The sequence below is a fragment of the Chiloscyllium plagiosum genome, unplaced genomic scaffold (assembly GCF_037043375.1).
Source record: "Chiloscyllium plagiosum isolate Xiang-an unplaced genomic scaffold, Cpla_swu_hap1 HiC_scaffold_23, whole genome shotgun sequence".
Taxonomy (NCBI): Eukaryota; Metazoa; Chordata; class Chondrichthyes; order Orectolobiformes; family Hemiscylliidae; genus Chiloscyllium; species Chiloscyllium plagiosum.
In genome coordinates, this window is record NW_028270161.1 from 45,771,791 (window position 1) to 45,795,252 (window position 23,462).

A 23,462-nucleotide genomic window follows, 5' to 3' on the forward strand; every position below is an offset into this window, starting at 1 on the left:
TGGTAATGTGTTCCAAAGGAAATAACGTTTTCAATGTCTCCACGATGTTTCTCCTGGGATATATATATAGCAGTGTTTGATGATTATTTTTCTCTCTGTAGTACCTGGGGACTCCAGGACATTCTGGGAGATCGACAATCTGAGTCTCATCACATTTGGCCATTTTGGTCTTCCCCCTCTGGGGAGTATTTGGAGTTAACATAATATGGCAATACAACCTCACTGCACAAATACACCTCGCGGCTGGCCATCAAATTCATGCATCGAGTTACAGCAACTGTTTCCCATTCATTTCTCCACTGTTCATAGCTTTTATTAGCGGTGAGAACAAATTTGCTGGTAAATAGTGCTGAATGGAGAATAATCAAATTAAACAGATGTGGTGTGTGTAGAACGAGCTTGAGAATTCTGACGCTGAACAAAACGGGACCGTGGACAGTGCCTTCTGGTAACGTGGCTTGGCAAGAGGCAAATTACATAACTCTAAGAATTAACTCCTGAGAGCAGCGGCGGTCCTTTCTCTGTTAATTGTCAGGATATTGTCAGCCTCGGTCGATTTCCATAACCATTTGAGTTTTATGCAGATAATCGTTTTGTTCTTCCCAAACTCGGGGGGTAGTAAAACGCAGCAGTCTGCTGTTTACCTTTGTCAGCGCGAAGCTGACTGAGTGTTGGCTCTTTAAAGTTTAGGTGAAATTGTGGGATGATAACATAAACGGGAAGTGGGTGCCGTGTTTAATTGCAATATCCTGTACCAAATGAGTATTTCTCAAGCTGTCAATACTTCATACGATCAGTACGCTGTGCAAGTTATCAGCATGACGTCCAGGATATAAAATTCTGTTATTGTTTAAAAATAATGGGTGATGGGGATTAGATGGTTTGCTAACCTTGCGAAATAAAGGGTGCGGCATTGGTCTATTAAGTACTGAAGCACAGTGCATGCTTGCAACTGTTTACAATTGATGAGAGCTCATGTGCAGAGTGCTTTTTATCAATATATAATGTACATATCGGTACAGTCTCGGGGTCCTCCTTTCTCCAGGAGCAGTAACGCTGTACCTGCGGGCTGAACTGGCAAACTGCAGTGATTGTATTCGGAGGTTTGCCACAGCGTGCTGCAGTCAAAGGAACATTGTCGTAAAATCTAACCAAATGATGCAGCAGTTTTGATGTTTATGATGCGGATTTTTTTTGCGAGTGTGCACGGCGTCGTGTGCAATGAGGATCTTATCGGGGTTGCCTGCACTGCGTCTAAAATGTCTCGATTTGTTATGTGAGAATTAGCAGAGCTTCTCAGCAAACAAAAAAAAGGGAAGCGGCCGTTTTGCCTGCAATGTAGGAGCTGCTTTCGCTGCAGCTGTTTAGGTTTCTGTCCGGAGACCGGTTTCCTGCCTACTACACTCCATGAAGCACCTCTCTTATTTTTGATGATACTGCAATGCTAAGGGATGTCCAGCTCGCTTGACTTTTAATGCATTCAGCCTTCTACACTGCACCACATGATCCTCCAACAAGACGCCAGGATGCTGTATCAGAAGATTGCTTTCCCGCTACCTGTCACGAAGTCCATGTGCATAGTTTGTGTTTTTCTCTCTCTTTAACTGATGGTGTATTTAAAATAGCTCCTGGCAAATTTTGCAGCTCTTTTTTTTATTTTACATAGTCGTCTGCCCGCTGTTAAGAATTGTCAGGAACAAATGACTTGTAAATGGTGTCAGTACAGTATAATATAGGCTATTAATATTTCAGCAGATCTCATACACACAAAGCTGTAAAGCGATATCCATATTAAGGAGGCAGGAGGAAGGGCTTTTGCATCGCTCGGAGGGCCGGGCTGCATTCCTGCACTCTTCATTCTATCCTCTTTCATTCAGCAGGTAAGGCTGGCTTTATTTTTATTACTGTTATGATTTTTTCCCTTCGCTTTGCTCCTAGATTCCACTCCCTCCTTCCACCCCCCCCCCCCCCAACTTTGCGCTCCCCAATCTCCTGGTCGTGGCAGAGTACACAGTGCTCCTCCTCTCCCACTACTGCAGCTGGACTTTAGCTGAAAACTGCTTTAGATGTGATACACAGATAGAGAGTGAGTCTGGGATGATGTAGGACTCTTAAAGCAGTGCATGAGCCAAACTCACGGTCGGGAAAGGGAGATTGGGCTGTTTTCATCACTACCGCCTCCCCCATCCCTCCCCCACCCTCCCAACCAAGTTAACTTTGTTTGGTTAACCACCCCCCACCCCTCCCCTTTGTATGAATACTGCATGTTGTTTGATGCTAACCTTTGTATTCCACAGCACCTTGGTCCCGAAACAAAAAAAACCCAGAAAGGTGGGGGTGGGCCCGACAGCGTCACGGAAATTGGCCTTGAGTTGCCCGAGATTTAGTTCGGATCCGTGCGGAACCGCCGAGCCGTGCGATGCTCGAGTCAGCTCGAAAGCCCCGAGGCTTCCATTAGTGCCCTTCAAAGCCCCTTCCCCCTCCTCCTCCCTCACCCACCACCACCAGCTCCTACCCTTCCCCTCAAGCTCTGCCCCCCAACTCTGCCTCCGAATGTCCCCCCGGGGGCTGGGCAGAGTGAGAGACAAGTGATTCGGAAGCAGCCCCCTTCCCTCACTCCCCCCCCCCCCCCCCAATCCCATCTCCCTTCTTCCTGAAGGACCCCCCCCCCCCCCCCCACCTTCTTCCCGCCAACAATGACAGTACTGGCTGGGGACAACATGGACGAAGCGTCGGCTCTGCCCGGCCACCCTCAGGACAGTTACCCCCCGGACAACGATGACCACGAGTGCTGCGAGCGGGTGGTCATCAACATCTCGGGCCTGCGCTTCGAGACCCAGCTGAAAACCCTGGCCCAGTTCCCCAACACCCTGCTGGGCAACCCTAAGAAGAGGATGCGCTACTTCGACCCCCTGCGGAACGAGTACTTCTTCGACCGCAACCGGCCCAGCTTCGACGCCATCCTGTACTACTACCAGTCCGGGGGACGCCTCCGGAGGCCGGTCAATGTACCCCTCGAGATGTTCTCCGAGGAGATCAAGTTCTACGAGCTGGGCGAGGAGGCGATGGAGAAGTTCCGCGAGGACGAAGGCTTCATCCGGGAGGAGGAGAGACCCCTGCCCGAGAACGAGTACCAACGCCAGGTCTGGCTTCTCTTCGAGCACCCGGAGAGCTCCGGGCCGGCCCGGGGCATCGCCATCGTCTCGGTCATGGTCATCCTCATCTCCATCGTCATCTTCTGCCTGGAGACCCTGCCCCAGCTCAAGGACGATAGGAAGAGGACCATGCAAGTGGGCAACACCACCATCCCGTACAAGTCCAACATCCTCAACGACCCCTTCTTCATCGTGGAGACCCTGTGCATCATCTGGTTCTCCTTCGAGCTCCTGGTCCGCTTCTTCGCCTGCCCCAGCAAGGCGGAGTTCTTCAAGAACATCATGAACTTCATCGACATCGTGGCCATCATCCCGTACTTCATCACCCTGGGCACCGAGCTGGCCGAGGAGGAGGAGGGCAACGTGAGTGGCGAACAGGCTACCTCCCTGGCCATCCTCAGGGTCATCCGCCTGGTGCGGGTCTTCCGCATCTTCAAGCTCTCCCGCCACTCCAAGGGCCTGCAGATCCTGGGCCAGACCCTCAAGGCCAGCATGAGGGAGCTGGGCCTGCTCATCTTCTTCCTCTTCATCGGGGTCATCCTGTTCTCCAGCGCCGTCTACTTCGCCGAGGCGGACGACCAGGATTCCCACTTCAGCAGCATCCCGGATTCCTTCTGGTGGGCGGTGGTCTCCATGACCACGGTGGGCTACGGCGACATGTACCCCATCACCATCGGCGGCAAGATCGTGGGCTCGCTGTGCGCCATCGCCGGCGTCCTGACCATCGCCCTGCCCGTGCCCGTCATCGTCTCCAACTTCAACTACTTCTACCACCGGGAGACGGAGGGAGAGGAGCAGGCACAGTACCTGCACGTTAGCTGCCCGAACATCGCCTCGGACAGTGAGTTAGGAAGCCGCAGCTCGTCCACCATCAGCAAGTCCGACTACATGGAGATCGAAGAGGATGTGAACAACAGCATAGACAATTTCAGAGAGGCAAATCTGAGAACTGGCAACTGCACTGTAGCAAACCAAAACTGTGTGAACAAAAGCAAACTGCTGACTGATGTTTAAACAGCTGCGGACTCAGTGACCCGGGAGCCGCGCTTTCTAGACACTGTTACTGACCCTTTGTATTTTGCCTTGTTGACCTCGTTAATGCGTTGTGGCATTGCCGTTATGCTCAGCAAAATAAGCTTTCAGAATTACGTGGAAGGTATAATTTCATTTATTTTTAAATGGCTTTCTTTCTCCCAACTGGGTAACGAGGGAGAAATCTTCTCCAGATCCGTTCACGAGAGCGTCCCTAGGTACAAACTTTGAAACTTGGACTTATACCTGCTCGCCAGCCTCGAATGGAAGTTTATTATTTTTCTCTCTCAGTTCATTTACAAATACCAATGCATGTATTAAGGATTTTGCAAGCTGCACCGTGCATCGAAAAGAAAACCAACCAAATACGCCAGATTCATGAGTCTGGTCAAAGTTGCAAACGTCTGCAGTTTTCGATCCACTGATGAATATTTCATTGCGAGAAGTGATGTGACGCCATACATCAAAGGAACAAAAAAAAAACAAGCGATTGCATTTATCTCCACTTTATAATCAAATGACGAATGCTCAAAATACCAGCGATCTTGCAGGTACTGCAATTCATCTGCTTCCAGGACCGAACGTAAATTCCCCCGTCCCCGATTTCATGCGAGAATCATCAATCACAAAAGAAAATCCCCAAATTAACAACAGCATGCTTTGATATTCATCATTCACTTTGATTGTGGCATGCCTGGGACATTACCTCAAATAACAGCAAACAAATTTGCGTTTTAAATTATAATTCTGGAGAATAAGTTCTCATTTGCTGTCACCAAAAGTGCAATGGCTTATTATTTAATTTAATACTTCTGAAGCACTCATTGGCCTGAATGTTAACTCGTATGGGATAGAGTAAGTTTAGATCATAGCATGTTTTAACTACTTAACATTATGGCCTTTTTGGACAACTTAACATGTAACCCACTATAACTTATGCATGATATCAGGTTACAGAAAACAAAACAGCTTTGAACTGTTGCTATATGATATTGAGGGACCTGATGATTTTCCTGCAGAATATCAGGGAAATGAGTTGGTTCGTGTCCTGACAATCCAGAAAATATAACACAGCAAAACTTATTTCCTTCTGGGAAATCTCTTGAACAAAGGGAGGCAGGCTAGATACTGTATATACTTATACAATTTAATTTTAAATGCAACTAATCCAACAGAAAAGAAAGCATGCCTTTCATGCATTTTAGCAGAATGTAAATGTAAAGAATATGTAAATTATGCATCTAATTTGCAATTCATTTCCAAATCCATCCTGACTGAGACAATATTTTTCTTTTGAGCTTCCCTCAACTGCAGAAACTCAGCAAATGACTTAGTTAGTTGCTAGTGCCTTTTAAATCCTTACACTCCCAGACTTCTGGAAGTGCCTCCATGTACTAAGAATGGCTGAATAAGCTGATGTCCACAGAAATCCTCTTAATCTGTAACACCATGAAAATAGAACAACCTCTCGAATGTCCAACCAAACCTTTGTGTGCAAGAGCCAGTGGACAGTTATCATAGTGAAAATGATGGTGGAAAAGGCAGATCAGATGTTTGCACATGTTTCTGAAGATGCAGGACTTAAATCAGCTGGCAAGAGAGCTGGGAGAAATGCAGAACAACTTGGCAACTGGACATTACAACTGAATGAGTGACACATGGGAATCCTCTCTGTAACTTCTCTGAGATCCTTATCAATTTAAGACTAACAACTTTTCAGCAATGAGATCAGCATTCAGAGCCTGCTAAGGAATTGCACAGATGTTAATGGTATCATCATGAGGCATTAAGGTGTTGAACTAAACACTGAAGAATGTTAGTTTCATTTTTTCTTTAACCCACCTGCAAAAGCTGCAATGTACCAAAAAGAAAAATGCAGTGTTTCCTCAGCAGACTACCTCAGTTTAGATTGATGAAAAGGACAGTTCAACTTTGTGGCCCCAGGCTGAGGGAATTCTTTTTTTTGGTAATCTGAAATCACATAAACAGCTGTTGGAATGCAGGTTCTTCCTCATTATAATTTTTACCATCTATTCTGGAGCCATATGTACGAGTTGGTTTCAATGGTTACGGACAAGTATGTTGCCACAGTCACTTGTTTAACCTATCGTTGTCTTTAGCCTAATTGTCATGCAGAAACTTGTCATAACTCACTCTAACTTACTACTTAAAGCCAGAAGCTCTCAAAGATATCTCAAGACTATTACATCAATATTTGCAGATTATATGACAATTTCCCAAAGACCTGGAGAATCAAGAGTTACTTTTTTTTTGTAATTCACATCATGCACGTCTTCAGACAGAGAGATTTACCTGGATATGGATGTGTTTATTGCAAGAGACAATTTGTTGCCCTAGGATAATGCAGACTGAAACAGGTAGATTAATTCACAATTAAATCCCCGAAAGATGGATGGCACTTGATTATCGATTGTAATTTCTTGGAAATTTAAGGAATGCAAAAGATACAAAGATTTCAAGAAGATAAAAAGAATGAAACTGCTCCAAGATTACATGACTGAATTAGCTGATACAGCTGAACTACGGGTGTAAATCGAAGTTACAAGGAAAAGTGTTGAATAACTTGATGAACTGCAATTGCTGTTGGCAACAGGGCATTAACTTCTTCATGTAGAATATGTAAACCACCCATACTCTGGTTATCCTGATCCTTCTGCATCACATAAACCTTGAGGTAGGAGAAAACTTTCCCCTATGTTAAGTGACTTTAATACTGCACTTAATAAACAGCAATAAATGATCCAATGCTGCAGAACTGCTTTGATAAACTCTATGTGGCTTCTGGCAGCTCATGCTTAATTTAGCAATTGAGTTTCTAGTTTTTGGGAAATTGCACCTTAGTTAAACATTTATCTGCATGTGACTGAGAAGTGTGCTGCATGCAGTTTTTCTTTTGATAATGAAGGTTCTGAAAACCAGTGGGATGGATTAGGGTTTGGTGATGTTTATTTATTACCATTACAACTGAGTACAAAATATGGATAGAGAGAAAATCTGATGTAATATAGGCATGTCTTTCTGGTTATACAGTTTTGGTAGATATTCTTAATCCCGGACCAGCTTTGCAAACATATTGTACATAGGCCTGAATGTACACAAGGTGGCTGGTTGTGAACAGAGTCATAAAAGAGCCTCTTCTCTTTTTATAAATAGAACCATTAGTAATTGTAGTGAAAATGAAGCAATTCAATATACCAAGAATAGCTGTCTTGGTGTAATGTTTTGTGAAGTGACTTTGACCAGTTTAAGTGGTTTGCACTGAATAATATGCATTGTAGAAACATCATGCGTTATGTGTTTCTGAGTTAGAATTTGGTTTATTTGCTCCAGAAAATGAACAAAGTAGAAAGAATAGGAGACAAAATAGTGGCTGTGATGCCATGCAAGACATTGCTGAGGAGCACATTTCAATTCAGCTCAGCAATAAGTGATGGAACTTATTTTTTAAACATTGTGAGGATTACATCTCAGTCAGATACTTTGTAGATAAGAGGATGTAGCAGGTATTTTATAATCAGCCTGCTCAGAGTTGTTATTACACAGCTCTGGAGCAGGTGGGACTGGAACCTGGGTCTCTTGGCTCAGAGGTAGGGACTCTACCACTGTGCTACATGAGCCCTTGAGCACACAGTAGAAATATCCTTATTTTGTTCACTTCAGGTGTTTGATTCACTTCAATTGAATGTTGAAAAACTAGAATTAGCACCCGATGAGTTCCAGGCTTCTCTGGTGTGGTTGAGCTGTGCACAAATCTGGTTAACACCTTGTTTAACGTGAAAGTACTGGTTGCTGAAGTTGAGAAAGTGTTAATTCCTAAGTACTGTTAAGTGTAACTTTAACCAATCATAAAATGCACTTTAAAATTCAGCACAAATTGCCTTAACTGGTATATGACATTTAAAGTGAAAAGAGGCTCTGCAGCCTGTGTACCATCAGGTCCAGGACATTCAAGTTTGAATGGCTATAGTATTATGACTGTCATTTTTCAATGATATCATTTTAAAAAACATTTGTGTTGACAGCCTTGTTCATTTCCTGTTTAGGGATGTCATAATACTTTAATAGGCCAACATATTGTGATACATAAACTCCCCCATAATCATAGTGCATTCATTTAATTTCCTCAATTAAGGTTGATTTTCACTAGACTAATTCAAAATCTTGTAAAGATATGAATGAAAACATGGTTAAGGCAATTGTGAAAGACAGATTATATTTCTAAAACAAAAAAGGAGCATTGATTAGAATTATTCTATTTTTCCTTACTCAAAATACAATTAGTTTAAAAATGAATATTGTAACTATCAACACTTACATTGTGACATCCCTACTCATTAGCATAAAATGTTTCGACTTCTGATCTATTTATTCTTTTGCTTGTTTACTGTCATAAACATGCCTATAATTTGGTTTATAAATTATTGTTATTTAAAAACATAGTTTCGTGCCCTATGCAGTCTGCTCATGTATCAAATACTTTACCTTCCCCTTCTACTTAATGATAAATTAAAGATGAATTTCCAGGTCTGATTCAGCTATGTCCTGACTGGTTATTTTCACATAACTTCTGAAAGTGTACAGAATATATCAGTAATGTATCATTGAGCACACAAAAAATTAATTTTTATTCATTCAGGCTTAAGGCTGCTTCAAATCCATACCAGAGGTGTTTTTTTTTTCGGAGGCTGAGGTAGATTTTAAAACTTTTTTATTATTTATGAACAAAATTATCAAGATCATATGTTTTCTGTGCATATTTCTACTACCTTTGACTTGTAAATCTGAGTTAATTAAAATAAATACTGTATTAAATAATATGCTCTCTGAAAGTCATCCCTTTCAAAAAATTAATCCAAGATAGACCAGCAAAAACGGTGAATATGGTGTGAAACGTGTGGCTTGAGTAGATCTGATGCTGTTTTGTTTGGAAAGAAAAAAGTTTTTTTTATAATTTTGTGTGTTTCTGTTTTATTCTACGTTATTATAGGTGCACTCTTTTTTTCTGCAAATAAGTGGTTTGCATGAAATTTAAAACATTACAGTGCATCAGTGAAAATAATTTTGTTGCTTGTGCAATACAGTTCATAGTTCAGATATTAAAAAATGACTCCTAACCATAATGTAAGAAGGTATGGTACAATACAAATGTACAGCTGAGCTTGTCGGTTTACAACTACGTTGCATTGATTTCTTCCACATGCACTTTTCTTTCACCTTTTTGTTTGCCCTCTCTCCCCTGCTGTTCAGTCAGTATATAATCTTGCAGGGGTATGGTTCTATGCTCTATAATTCATGATAATTCATGAACCAAAATTGTGCATGTCATCAGGCTATTCCCCCTTACGTTGTTACACCAAAGCTACACCTTAACCATTAATCTGGTGTTCACACATGAATGCTTTCCTGTAGCAATGACTGGATAGTCATCAGAAGTCCAGGTGAGTTTTTGATCTCCCTGATCCAGTTCTAATTATTTAGATATGATGCCTTGTTAGACAACAAGAATGTAATAGCTTGTGTAAACCATATAGTTCCATGAGTTTACTCTGTCATAACATTATGATTGTGGCTAACCTCAAACACAACTCCAATTTTCTCCCATTCCGAATATCCCTTGCTTTCTTTCAAGTGCAAAAATATCTATTGATCTCAGTATTGAGTATATTCAACAAGTGACCATTTACATTCCTGTGGGTTAGCAAAATCCCAAAATTCATAATGCCTTGAGTAAATAATGTTCTTTCTGTCTTAGGCCTAAATGTCTGAGCCTTTCTTGTGAAGCTGCATCCCAAATCGTGGCTCTGCATCCTGGGGAAAAATACCTCTTCACATTTATCCTTTCAGTTCTGCTCAGAATCTTGTCTGCATCAAGGAGATCACCTCGTATTCTTCAAAACTTCAGAGAATATAGGCCCATTGTATGCAATCTCTCCTCAAAGGCCAATCCCAGGAGTAAATCTAATGAGCAACGCAGTAAGGAACTAAAATCTAAAAGCTTTTAAATCTAATATCTAATGATATACTTATCCACCACTAATCAAATTCAGATTGAATTATTCCTGAGATTTCTTTGGGCTTGGTTTCCCATTCACATTGGAATTGTAACTCATGGGCATTCATTTATTTCTGATGCTGTGATATTACAAAGCACACATGTCAAACATTTGTTCATGTGTGCTGGTGCAGGGGTGGGGTTTCAAGATTTTAGCTGTTTGTTTCCCTGCATACAGGGTAGAATTGCATAAACAAACAATAAAAAAAATTCAATGTCCTCGTGGCTGAAGCTGATCCAAACTGCAGCAGTTTTGGTTGCCTTGTGAGATCTCCACATGAGGGGAGGAAAATAGACCCCAGAATTTCCTGTCCTTGATCACACACCACCTTTTCGTTGTTGCTGTTAGTTGCAGACAGTTCACAGTATAATGCACCCTGAGGTGCTTGATCTGTGTGACTCAGCACCAAAGAACATGAGTGTTTCTCCCACAGGGAGAATAGTTACAATTAATACTTGGTTAAGACTTGAAAACAGGTTTTATTTCTGGGATGTGATGAAATTGGAGATGTTCAGTTTTGGAGCCTGCCTGCAGCTGCAGAAGGAATGTCAGCAGATATATCTTTACTCTTGTGATTATGCTGCTTTCTTCTCTCTGCATTTCACCTGTACACTTCATAATGGGAAAATCTAATGAATGAATTTACATCATTTCTCTTGCTGTAGACAGCTGGTATTGTTTATGGTTCCCATTCACCAAACTGTTAATAATTACAAACAGGTAATATAATGACAGCACTACTTTTTCTCATGTATGTGAGCAGTTGCTGCATTGCACCAATTGTTTGTCACCGGAAGAGAGAATTAAATTTCTAAGCACCTTTGATGACCTCTGGATGTCTCAAAGCACTTATGGCCAATTAAGTATTTTTGATGTGTCGTCACCATTGGACTAGAAATATGCCAACCAAATTTCACTCAACAATGCCTCACAAATATCATGCAATAATGACCAGTTAATATGATTTTTTTCTTGGAGTGATAAATATTGGTCACAACACGAGGGAGAACTTTCTTAATCTTCTTTGAAGTAGTCACTTTAAGATCTTTTATGTCCACTAGAAAAGGCAGACAGGCTTCCGTTTAATGTCTCATTAGAATGTGCACTTCCAATAACGTTGCGCTCGCTCCACACTGCACTGAAGTGCCAATTTCGATTTGTCACTCAGTTCTCTTGTACGATATTTGAGCCTTCGGATTCTGAGGTGAGAATGTCCATAATGTGCCTTTAGCTGCTATTATTTTAAGAGGACTAAAGGGGAAATGATAGTCCAAAGAGCAAATTCGTTCCCAATGAGTTTGAAACATAATGTTTCATTGCTATATTTTATGAATTTCTGAAGATCATACTGATGCAGTGGATGTCCATTCTTTCTTAGTATATTGGTATAAAACATGCCAGGTCTAGAATGGAGCCATGCATTAAATTATAATTAGAATACACTTGTTTTGAACCCCCCCCCCACCACCACCATGCAACCTGGTCTTTGCAAAAGATCTTGAATCTATTTCCACCTATACTAGGTTGTCTCTGAATTGGTGTAGTCAGTGCTCAGTTTCATCTAACACAATTTTTTTGTTAGGAATACAAATACAAAGCTTTTTTATAATTTTGTGGAGACTGGTAAACCTGAATTTCTGAGAAAAGTTTTGTCATAGGAAAGTAACAACGGGATGGTATCTTTTCAGTAGCTGAAACAAAGGATTGATAAAATAAATTTTAGATACAAAAACACTTGTTGGCACAATGTGAATCTCTGCACAATTCCCCTGCCCCAAATATGTACAAATGATCAGCACCACCCTGTTTACCATGGGTTAATAAAGATTAAAGATGATGCCACAGCCATTAAAATAGAAATAATGGTGAACCGAGCAGTGATCACTGACAGTGTGGTGGAAGTGGAATTGCAACCTTTGGTTTTGCAAGTGTGGGAAAGTGAATAAATCTGGAAGTTGCTGTTCAAGTTGCTCCACCCCTCAACAAGCTATAATTACACTCATACCGCACTCTTAGCCTCAGTTTAAGAATACTGAAAGATAGCTGAGCTGGTAGAGCATCAGACTTCAAGTCCCTGTGAGTGCTGTTTTTAGGTCTTGTGGTTAAAGTGGTAATCTCCGTACCTCCGAACCAGAATAGCTGTGTTCAAATCCCCCTGTCCTCTAGGTGTATCATAACGTGTCTGACCAGGTTGTTTGAAATATGTAACTCCCAGGAAGTTCTGGGGTTTATCCATTAGCTGTCTATTAAACATGCCAAAAGATTTAGAGCTAATGCATGTGATTGGCAGTGATTTTAAAAAAAAATAGTAATAGAACTAATGACTGCAAAGCCATGAGATTTTAATTTAACAATTTTGGTTCAAGGGGTTCTGGGTAATCCGAGATGGAAGACGGGAAAAATTTCTGGCTGTAAGAGCTGCTCCTTTTTTTGAGGAATTTTAGCTGTTGGAGGTGATTTCCTTGAATTCCAGGAGCAGCAATTACTGTTTTATATGCTGTTGCATTGTTTTGGAAATTTGGGAAAAATAGTCAAAACAACAGCAGTTTTAAAAGGGAGAAGAGCAGACAGAAGAAGCACATGGTGAGGACAGTGCAGGAGAGAGACAGAGAGAGAGCGAGAGAAATAACCTACATAGGTGCTACCTTTGCTGTTTGAATTCATGTATCGCTGGACATCGGAGTGCATCTGGGAAAATTAACAAACAGTGAAATTCACAACTAATCTTGGAGGAACTGTTGGGCGAAGTTCACAGCACAGAAGTTAATTGTTGTTTTGAGTCTGTCCAAGAGAAAGGCTGCAGTAGTGAGTACAGTGGATTCTTTCTTGATTATATGCTTCTGGAGATAAGTCTCTTGATTAAACTTAAAATATAAGCCATTGCTATTAATTTAACCTGGGGCAGTGTTGTAGAGGAATAAGACGGTGTTATTTTCTGGATCTGTAGAAAATAACAGAAAAAGCAGAATGGTGTGTTGTTTTCCTGGTGCCAGGATCAAGGATGTCTCAGAGAGGGTGCAGAATGTTCTCACGGGGGAGAGGGGCCAGCAGGAGGTCATTGTCCACATTGGAATGAACAACATAGGAAGGGAAAAGGTTGAGATTTTGAAGGGAGATTACAGAGAGTTCGGCAGAACTTTAAAAAGGAAGTCCTCAAGAGTAGTAATATCTGGACTACTCCCAGTGCTACGAACTAGTGAGAGCAGGAATAGGAGGATAGAGCAGATGAATGCATGGCTGAGGAGCTGGTGTATGGGAGAAGGATTCACATTTTTGGATCTTTGGAATCTCTTTTGGGGTAGAAGTGACCTGTACAAGAAGGACGGATTGCACCTAAATTGGAAAGGGACTAATATACTGGCAGGGAAATTTGCTAGAACTGCTTGGGAGGATTTAAACTAGTAAGGGGGTGGGGGGTGGTGGGGGTGGGACGCAGGGAGATAGTGAGGAAAGAGATCGATCTGAGACAGGTACAGCTGAGTACAGAAGTGAGTCAAACAGTCAGGGCAGGCAGGGACAAGGTAGGACTAATAAATTAAACTGCCTTTATTTCAATGCAAGGGGCCAAACATGGAAGGCAGATGAACTCAGGGCATGGTTAGGAACATGGGACTGGGATATCATAGCAATTACGGAAACATGGCTCAGGGATGGACAGGCCTGGCAGCTTAATGTTCCAGATACAAATGCTACAGGAAGGATAGAAAGGGAGGCAAGAGAGGAGGGGGAGTAGAATTTTTGATAAGGGATAGTATTACAGTTGTGCTGAGGGAGAATATTCCCAGAAATACATCCAGGGAAGTTATTTGGGTGGAACTGAGAAATAAGAAAAGGATGATCACCTTATTGGGATTGTATTATAGACCCCCCCAATAGTCAGAGGGAAATTGAGAAACAAACTTGTAAGGAGGTCTCAGCTGCCAGTAAGAATAATAGGGTAGTTATGGTAGGGGATTTTAACTTTCCAAACACAAATTGGAACTGCCATAGTGTTAAAGGTTTAGATGGAGAGGAATTTCTTAAGTGTATACAAGACAATTTTATGATTCAGTATGTGGATGTACCTACTAGAGAAGGTGCAAAACTTGACCGACTCTTGGGAAATAAGGCAGGGCAGGTGACTGAGGTGTCAGTGGGGGAGCAGTGTGGGGCCAGCGACCATAATTCTATTCATTTTAAATAGTGATGGAAAAGGATAGACCGGATCTAAAAGTTGAAGTTCTAAATTGGAGAAAGGCCAATTTTGACGGTATTAGGCAAGAACTTTGGAAAGCTGATTGGAGGCAGATGTTCGCAGGTAAAGGGACGGCAGGAAAATGGGAAGCCTTCAGAAATGAGATAACAAGAATCCAGAGAAAGTATATTCCTGTCAGGGTGAAAGGGAAGGCTGGAAAGGTATAGGGAATGCTGGATGACGAAAGAAATTGAGGGTTTGGTTGTGAAAAAGAAGGAAGCATATGTCAGGTATAGACAGGATAGATTGAGTGAATCCTTAGAAGAGTATAAAGGAAGTAGGAGTATACTTAAGAGGGAAATCAGGAGGTCAAAACGGGGACATGAGATAGCTTTGGCAAGTAGAATTAAGGATAATCCAAACGGTGTTTACAAATCTAGATTAGATTACTTACAGTGTGGAAACAGGCCCTTCGGCCCAACAAGTCCACACCGCCCCGCCAAAGCGCAACCCACCCATACATTTACCCCTTACCTAACACTACGGGCAATTTAGCATGGCCAATTCACCTGACCCCTGCACATTTTTGGACTGTGGGAGGAAACCGGAGCACCCGGAGGAAACCCACGCAGACACGGGGAGAACGTGCAAACTCCACACAGTCAGTCGCCTGAGGCGGGAATTGAACCCGGGTCTCTGGCGCTGTGAGGCAGCAGTGCTAACCACTGTGCCACCGTGCCACCCACTATGCCACCGTGCCACCCACTGTGCCACCGTGCCACCCACGAATATATTAAGGTCAAAAGGGTAACTAGGGAGAGAATAGAGCCCAGCAGGTCAGACAGCGTTCAAGGAGCAGGAGAATCGACGTTTTGGGCATAAGCCCTTCTTCAGGAATGAGGAATGACACTTTCCTCATTCCTGAAGAAGGGCTCATGCCCGAAACGTCGATTCTCCTGCTCCTTGGATGCTGCCTGACCTGCTGCGCTTTTCCAGCAACACATTTTCAGCTCTGATCTCCAGCATCTGCAGTTCTCACTTTCTCCTCAGAGAATAGAGCCCCTCAAAGATGAGCAAGGCGGCCTTTGTGTGGAGTCACAGAAAATTGGGGAGATACTAAATGAATATTTTGCATCAATATTTACTGTGGAAAAGGATATGGAAGATATAGACTGTAGGGAAATAGATGGTGACATCTTTCAAAATGTCCAGATTGCAGAGGAGGAAGTGCTGGATGTCTTGAAATGGCTAAAGGTGGATAAATCCCCAGGACCTTATCAGGTGTACCCAAGAACTCTGTGGGAAGTTAAAGAAGTGATTGCTGGGCCTCTTGCTGAGATATTTGTATCATCGATAGCCATAGGTGAGGTGCCGGAAGACTGGAGGTTGGCAAACGTGGTGCCCCTGTTTAAGAAGGGTAGTAAAGACAAGCCAGGGAAGTATAGATCGGTAGGCCTGACCTTAGTGGTGGGCAAGTTGTTGGAGGGAATCCTGAGGGTCAGGATGTACATGTATTTGGAAAGGCAAGGACTGATTCGGGATAGTCAACATGGCTTTGTGCGTGGGAAATCATGTCTCACAAACTTGATTGAGTTTTTTGAAGAATTAACAAAGAAGATTGATGAAGGCAGAGCAGTAGATGTGATCTATGTGGACTTCAGTAAGGCGTTCAACAAGGTTCCCCATGGGAGACTGATTAGCAAGGTTAGATCTCATGGAATACAGGGAGAACTAGCCATTTGGATACAGAAGTGGCTCAAAGATAGAAGACAGGGGGTGGTGGTGGAGGGTGTGAATAGTGGAGTGCCACAAGGATCGGTACTGGGCGCTGTACTTTTTGTCATTTACATAAATTATTTGGATGTGAGCATAAGAATTACAGTTAGTAAGTTTGCAGATGACACCAAAATTGGAGGTGTAGTGGACAGCGAAGAGAGTTACCTCAGATTACAACAGGATCTTGACCAGATGGGCCAATGGGCTGAGAAGTGGCAGATGGAGTTTAATTCAGATAATGCGAGGTGCTGCATTTTGGGAAAGCAAATCTTAGCAGGACTTATACACTTAATGGTAAGGCCCTAGGGAGTGTTGCTGAACAAAGAGACCTTGGAGTGCAAGCTCATAGCTCCTTGAAAGTGGAGTTGTAGATCGATAGGTTAGTGAAGAAGGTGTTTGGTATGCTTTCCTTTTTTGGTCAGAATATTGAGTACAGGAGTTGGGAGGTCATGTTGCGGCTGTACAGGACATTGGTTGGGCCACTGTTGGAATATTGTGTGCAATTCTGGTCTCCTTCCTATCGGAAAGAAGTTGTGAAACTTGAAAGTGTTCAGAAAATATTTACAAGGATGTTACCAGGGTTGGAGGATCTGAGCTACAGGGAGAGGCTGAACAGGCTGGAGCTGTTTTCCCTGGAGCGTCGGAGGCTGAGGGGTGATCTTATAGAGGTTTACAAAATTATGAGGGGCATGGATAGGAAAAATAGACAAAGTCTTTTCCCTGGGGTCGGGGAGTCCAGAACTAGAGGGCATAGGTTTAGGGTGAGAGGGGAAAGATATAAAAGAGACTTTTTCACGCAGAGGGCTGCCAGAGGATGTGGTGGAGACTGGTACAATTGCAACATTTAAGAGGCATTTGGATGGGTATATGAATAGGAAGGGTACATATGAATAGGAAGGATTTTGGAGGGATATGGGGCGTGTGCTGGTAGGTGGGACTAGATTGGGTTGGGATATCTGGTCGGCATGGACGGGTTGGACCGAAGGGTCTGTTTCCATGCTGTACATCTCTATGATTCTATGACTAAGTGTTGTTCTTTCAAAATGTAGTTACTGTTAAAGATTTGAAATATTTATTTTAACCTCATCTTTTTTATCTCTTCATCCCAATTTTTCTTTTTTTTTTATTTCACTTCCTCCACCTAATTTAATTTGAAGTAGATAATCTAATCTATTCTTCCTGGTTTATGCTCTGCGTATTTCCGTAAGGATGCTTCAATTTGATTGAAGAGCCAACCTTTGTTTGCCCTGTTTATACAGGTCCCAGATTTCCTATAGTGCACTGCATTGACCAGGACTTCTAGTGACTATAAGCTGTTGCTCAAAGCCACAAAAAGTTTGTGAATGACTTCAAACATAGTAAATGTTAAGTACTATTATGCACTGACTTCAAAATCCAGTAATTGTTTTCTGCTTTGTGGTAAACAGTACAGCTTTGATCTACCCTATTCTTCTGAACCAGTCTGCACTCTCTGATGCATTTGAAGACTGTCAATCTGTCAGGAACCCATTGAACTGGAATTTAGGGAAGAAAGTAATAGCATGTACATGATACACGCCGTTAATAAGGTGTAAATTATCCAATAACCCTGTGGTGAGAAAGAGATCATAAATTTTGAAGTGTCACAGATTGCTGGATGAATTGTGTCACTTCCATTAACTTCACAAAAATGCTATTCCCCCTTAATCTCTCCATGGCTTTTATGAAGTTGTGATTTCACATTAATTCTCTATTAGATCAGCATCAGAAATCTCTCGCAAGTACCTGTTCAACAGTGCCATAATTGTGAATGACTGCCAGTAAACTGTGTGTGTGTGTGTGTGTCAGGGAGAGAGGAGAGATTATGCGATATAGCGATATGTCCTACCTTTAAACCAGAAAGAGGTCCGAGTTCAAATGCCACCTGCTGCGAAGGTGTGCCTGAACAGATTGATGATAAGACACTACCTTTTTAATAAAAATTGTGGAAGGTTTTTTATCACCCCAGGTATTGATTTGTTATAGAAAACTTGCCAACAATTACATTTAAAATGAAAAATAAATCTTTACTTGTCCTTTCTCCTCTTTTTCTTTCTTGAAAAGCAATCTTCCTTTCTGTCTTTTTTTACCTGATTTGATATTGTTTCTGGAGAAAACAGGTCTAATTCATATAATCTCTCCTCATAACTTAACTCCTGAAGTCCAGGTATCAGTCTTGTAGACCTACATTGTACTCCCTCCAAAGGTGTTGTGTTCAGATCTGCTCACAGTACTCCAAGTAGAGTCTAATCAGGATCTTGTATAACTGCAATGTAACTTCTACATCCTTATATTCCAATCCTCTACATATAAAGACCCATATTCCATTAAATCTATTGATCATTTTCTGCACCTGTTCATGATATTTTAAAGATTGATAAACTTAAACCCTAGTTTCTCTGGACATCCACTGTATTTAACATTAATCTATCGAGAAAGTACCCTAATCTCTTCTTTTTCACTCCGAAATGGATAAGTTCAAATTTGTTCACATTGAACTTCATCTACTACAGTTTTGCCCATTCATTTAATCTATCGATATCCCTTTGTAATTTTATGCTATCACCTGCACTGTCTACAATGTCACCCAAACTTTTCGATTGCCTTGCTTAATAAGAGACACTGCCTGTCCTGTTATTTATCGTGGTCCTAGATGTCTTAATAGTGCTATTATCAGCTTGAAATTCCAGCAGCTTAAAACAAAGAATTTATTTGACCTGAACAATGCAAGAAAATGTTTCTCTAGTAGGAATGAGAAAGGATGCCTCATTGTACAGACCATTGTTGCTTAATGTTCTGGTTTTTCGTTCTTGCAACCAGTGCTATCATTACTCCGATTGAATCTTTCAAATTCTAATACTGGTTGGGCCCAACTGTAAAATTGCCACCAAGCTAAACTTGCACCTAATTATATTTTGTACTACCTGTCAAATCAATTTCCAGATAACTTTTTGTTACAATTTGTTTCCTTGGTTTCCTCACAATTTGGCACAGTTTCTACAGAACTTTTTTAATCTGTATGTTGTCTGCAGAATGGAGTTTCCAAATATTAAATTTAACATTAGATTGAGGAGTTATGTGTAACACATCCTTCATACTGTGGATGCTGAAGATCTAAAACTGAAACTGAAACAGAAATTGCTGGAGAAACTCAGCAGCATCTGTGGAGAGAAAGCAGAGTTAATGTTTTGAGTCCAATGACTCTTTGTCAGAACTGAAAAACGATCATTGGATTCAATGTTAACTCTATTTCTCTCCACAGGTGCTTTATATTAGTTTATTAATTCTTTTACCAGCCACTTGGCACCTGTTATTACCCAATGACAATGCAGGAGGATTCACTGGTTTTAAAAGAATCATGAACTGATTAACAAAATGGCACTGAGCTTTTGCAGTTTAATGGAGCAGAAAGAATTGCAGATGGAATTTTTAGAAATTTGGAATCACTGGTATGGCCTATTTCTAGTTGTTGTTGAGAAGGTGCTAATGAGCTGTCAGCTTGAACTGTTGCACTCTGTGAGGGGTAGATTCACCCACAGTGCTGTTAGCAAGGTAGTTCCAGGATTGTGACCCAGCCACAGTGAAGGAATGACCGTGTAGTTCCAAGTCAGGATGGTGCGTGACACTGAGGAGAGGCCACCAGCAGGAGGTGGTGTTCCCACATACAGTTGGTCAAGGAAGGAAACTGTCACCTCATTAAGCAGGAAGGAGACGATAATCGTACTTGTGAATGGCCTGAAAGCTGTGAGTTTGGCATCCAGTCTTTCTTCTATCTGTTCTTTGGATGTTGTGGCATGGACTGCACTTATTGGCTGCCTTTAATTAGCCTTGGGTAGGTGGTTATGAGCTGCTGACGATTGAGTGGTTTCCCAAGTCATATTAGAAGACAGTTAAGAGTCAGCTATATTGGTGAGGGTCTGGGGTTGTGCGTGGTCAAGACAGGTTAAGAATGGCAGATTTTCTCTTTGTGGTTTCGTAATCATTATTACTTTTTTCAGTTTACATATTTGTTAATTTAGTTTAAATTCCTCCAGCTCTTGTTGTGGCCTTTGTACTCCTGCCATCTCAGCATTTGACCGTACAGTTGAATTACTAGTCCAGCAAAGTTATTACTGTTTTACTGTACCCTGGAATTGCAGGAAATAATCAAATAAGACCAACAAATATTCAAATACATAGCACATTACAATGAACTCTGTTAATGGAGCATCACTTGGTTGTGTAATCTCTATGTATTACAATGTTCTTTTGAGTGAACTGTAAAAGATATTTTAAAGTGTTTATTTTACTGCTCACCAAATTACCAATGGATTGAATTACATGTAATGACTGTATTTTTATTAAAAGAACCATAAATCTTTCACTGTCAGTTGCTGGAAATGTGAACTGACATAAAGACAAAACATAATATTCCAATTGATAATTGAGTGTTTAAATCTGCATACTTAATATCAACACTGGAATGTTGTCTTTGAAATCTAAAGGTTCACAATATTTTTATATTTCCATGTGTATCTCAAGATGTCTCTGAGCTTGGTAGATCACTGGACACTGAGCAGCAAAAACAAATCAAAAGAAATAGGAAACATGATCGATTAGTCAGAAATAATTTTCCAGTGGATTTTTGAAAGTAGGAAGAGAAGTGATGAAGTGGAGATATTGATGGCAGAATTCCAAAAGGTGGCTGAATATCTGTCACCAACAGTGGAGTGGAGGGATCAGAGAGGAAAACATGGAGTTGCCAGAACTTTGGAAAGCATATAGAGTCATAGAGATGTACAGCATAGAAACAGACCCTTCAGTCCAACCCGTCCATGCCGACCAGATATCCCAACCCAATCTAATCCCACCTGCCAGCACCCGGCCCATATCCCTCCAAATCCTTCCTATTCATATACCCATCCAAATGCCTCTTAAATGTTGCAATTATACCAGCCTCCACCACATCCTCTGGCAGCTCATTCCATACACGTATCACCCTCTGCATGAAAAAGTTGCCCCTTAGGTCTCTTTTATATCTTTCCCCTCTCACCCTAAACCTATGCCCTCTAGTTCTGGACTCCCCCACCCCAGGAAAAAGACTTTATCTATTTATTCTATCCATGCCCCTCATAATTTTGTAAACCTCTATAAGGTCATCCCTCAGTCTCCGATGCTCCAGGGAAAACAGCCCCAGCCTGTTCAGCCTCTCCCTGTAGCTCAGATCCTCCAAACCTGGCTGGAGCGATGTATCCTGAGGAGAGGCCATTGAGGCACTTGGAAGGTGAAGATGAGAATTTAGAGTTGATTTAAATGGATACAGGGAGACAGTGAAGTCTTGCAAGGACAAAAATGATGCAGCTGTTGGCATTAGTTAATGTGAGGTATCATATTGTGCCACTATAGTTTTGTGGAAGGTGAAAAGAGGGTGACCAGTAAGGATATCGTTCATGATCCTGATGTAGTAAAGGGTTGGATCAGGACTTCAGCAGTGCAAGAAGAGCAGACAATTGAAGATAAAAGATAATAGTTCAGATTTACTAATATTAATGTTTCAGTTTAACAGTACCAAATGAAAGGATGATAAAATGCTCTAATAGTTAGAACATTCATTTACAAAAAGTAGTGGTGGATGTGGGTGTGATACCCAGTCTCTCATTAAAAACGGGGTTACATTGGACAGCCCCCGAAAAAAAGACGCAGGAATCATGATGCATAATTAACACATTACCTCTCCTTCTGATGAAAGCAACTTCAATCTCCATGATGCATGATGTTTGCATATTAAACATGCTGCAGAGTAGTTGATTGCCTCAGTAGGAGGCCCAAATTTCACATGAGGCATGTACTTCCTAAAGTTAGCCTGCATCTCTGAAAGCCAGTCTGTATCCTTTAAGGGAGGTGCATTCTTGCTGGAGTAGGTACTGTAACTGTCTATGGAAGAGACTCTGAGCAGTAAGAGTGAATTATGCTGCATTAAAAATTTTAGTGTCTGTTCCTTGATTCCTTGATGCTGGTGGAGGAGTGATTTGGAGTTGAAAGTAATGCAGCCCATGAGTCAAAACAATTCTGGATAATTTCAATTTTAAGTAGCAAACTAACTTGAAGTTTTATTAAGATTAATTGCCTGAAACCATATGAAAATGTACTCTTAGTGATATTAGCAGGTGAAAGCTTAACACTGTCCTTTGCTCTTTACTTAAGTGGAAGTTTTCTTTAATATGAAAGTAGATTAATATTAACTTTAACATTAGAATACCACATGATTATGCTAAGTTTTTTTTGTCAACAGTAACTACTAGGTAAGAGAGATGAGGAAAAGACGTCAATATTTCTCAAAACAAGCCCAGACTTTTTCTTCAGAATTCTTCCAACTGTTTCTGTTACTGCACAGGTACAATGGATAATGTAAACAGATGAAAGTGGCCTAGAAAAATTCTCCTGTCAAAGTATCTACCCTGTTTTTGAAAAATTGTAATTTGTTTGCAGTTCCTGATTTTGCTCTAGGACAATAAACAATTGGATTTGTATTGGAAGAAAAGGATCACATTAGCACAAAAACTTTGAGGTGTCGCCCCACATTATTAACCAACTTCCTTTTATGAACTTCCAAACAAAACTTGTGATCCGATAATCAATTGCAGTCACTGCATTTCTGATATGTTAGAATATCTTGCCAATGTAGGACACATTTTCTTGTTTAACAAATTGTCCTGAAGACTGTGATATTCTGCTATCTGAAGGCTTTAGTAGAATAGAATAATAATTTCAGGGCACATTCTGTTCCTTAGAGTACAGCAAAATAACAAGTATTTTAATTTGCTTTCTGTCAGGAAAAAAAAGTAGAATTATATTATGTGAACAAAAACAATAAATGTGTTTCCTGTTCTTAAAAAAAAAGTATGAAAACGGTGCACATGGGAATATCCTGCCAGAGAACTTGCATGGTCTTTTTGAAAAGCAGTAAATGAAGGAAAACTTCAAGGTGACACTGAATGTACTCCCATGTTTGTGACCACAACGCGTGACACATCAACTCTTCAAAAAATTGAAATCATTTTCAGCTGTAACAGAAGAAATATTTAATAAGATTTCATTATTGATTTTCATAAAGTGGAAATTTAAAAAAAAAGAAAAAGAGAAGACAAATCTGGCACTCTTGCAACAGTTAGATGGATGAACAAAAGCAGCTATTTTCTGGCAGCTACAATTTGAAACAGGTTTACAGAGGGTGAAAACACCTTCCACCCTGGC

At 41.2% G+C, this 23,462-nt stretch overlaps 1 protein-coding gene across 1 annotated transcript; it reads left to right on the forward strand.

Annotated features, from left to right (window-relative positions):
- The first annotated feature begins 2,676 nt into the window (after positions 1 to 2,676).
- LOC122561638 (potassium voltage-gated channel subfamily A member 1) lies at positions 2,677 to 8,738 on the forward strand. The gene has a single exon (XM_043713588.2). It carries the CDS (start codon positions 2,697 to 2,699, stop codon positions 4,167 to 4,169), a length of 1,473 nt encoding a protein of 490 aa, XP_043569523.1. The 5' UTR covers positions 2,677 to 2,696; the 3' UTR covers positions 4,170 to 8,738.
- The last annotated feature ends 14,724 nt before the right edge of the window (positions 8,739 to 23,462 follow it).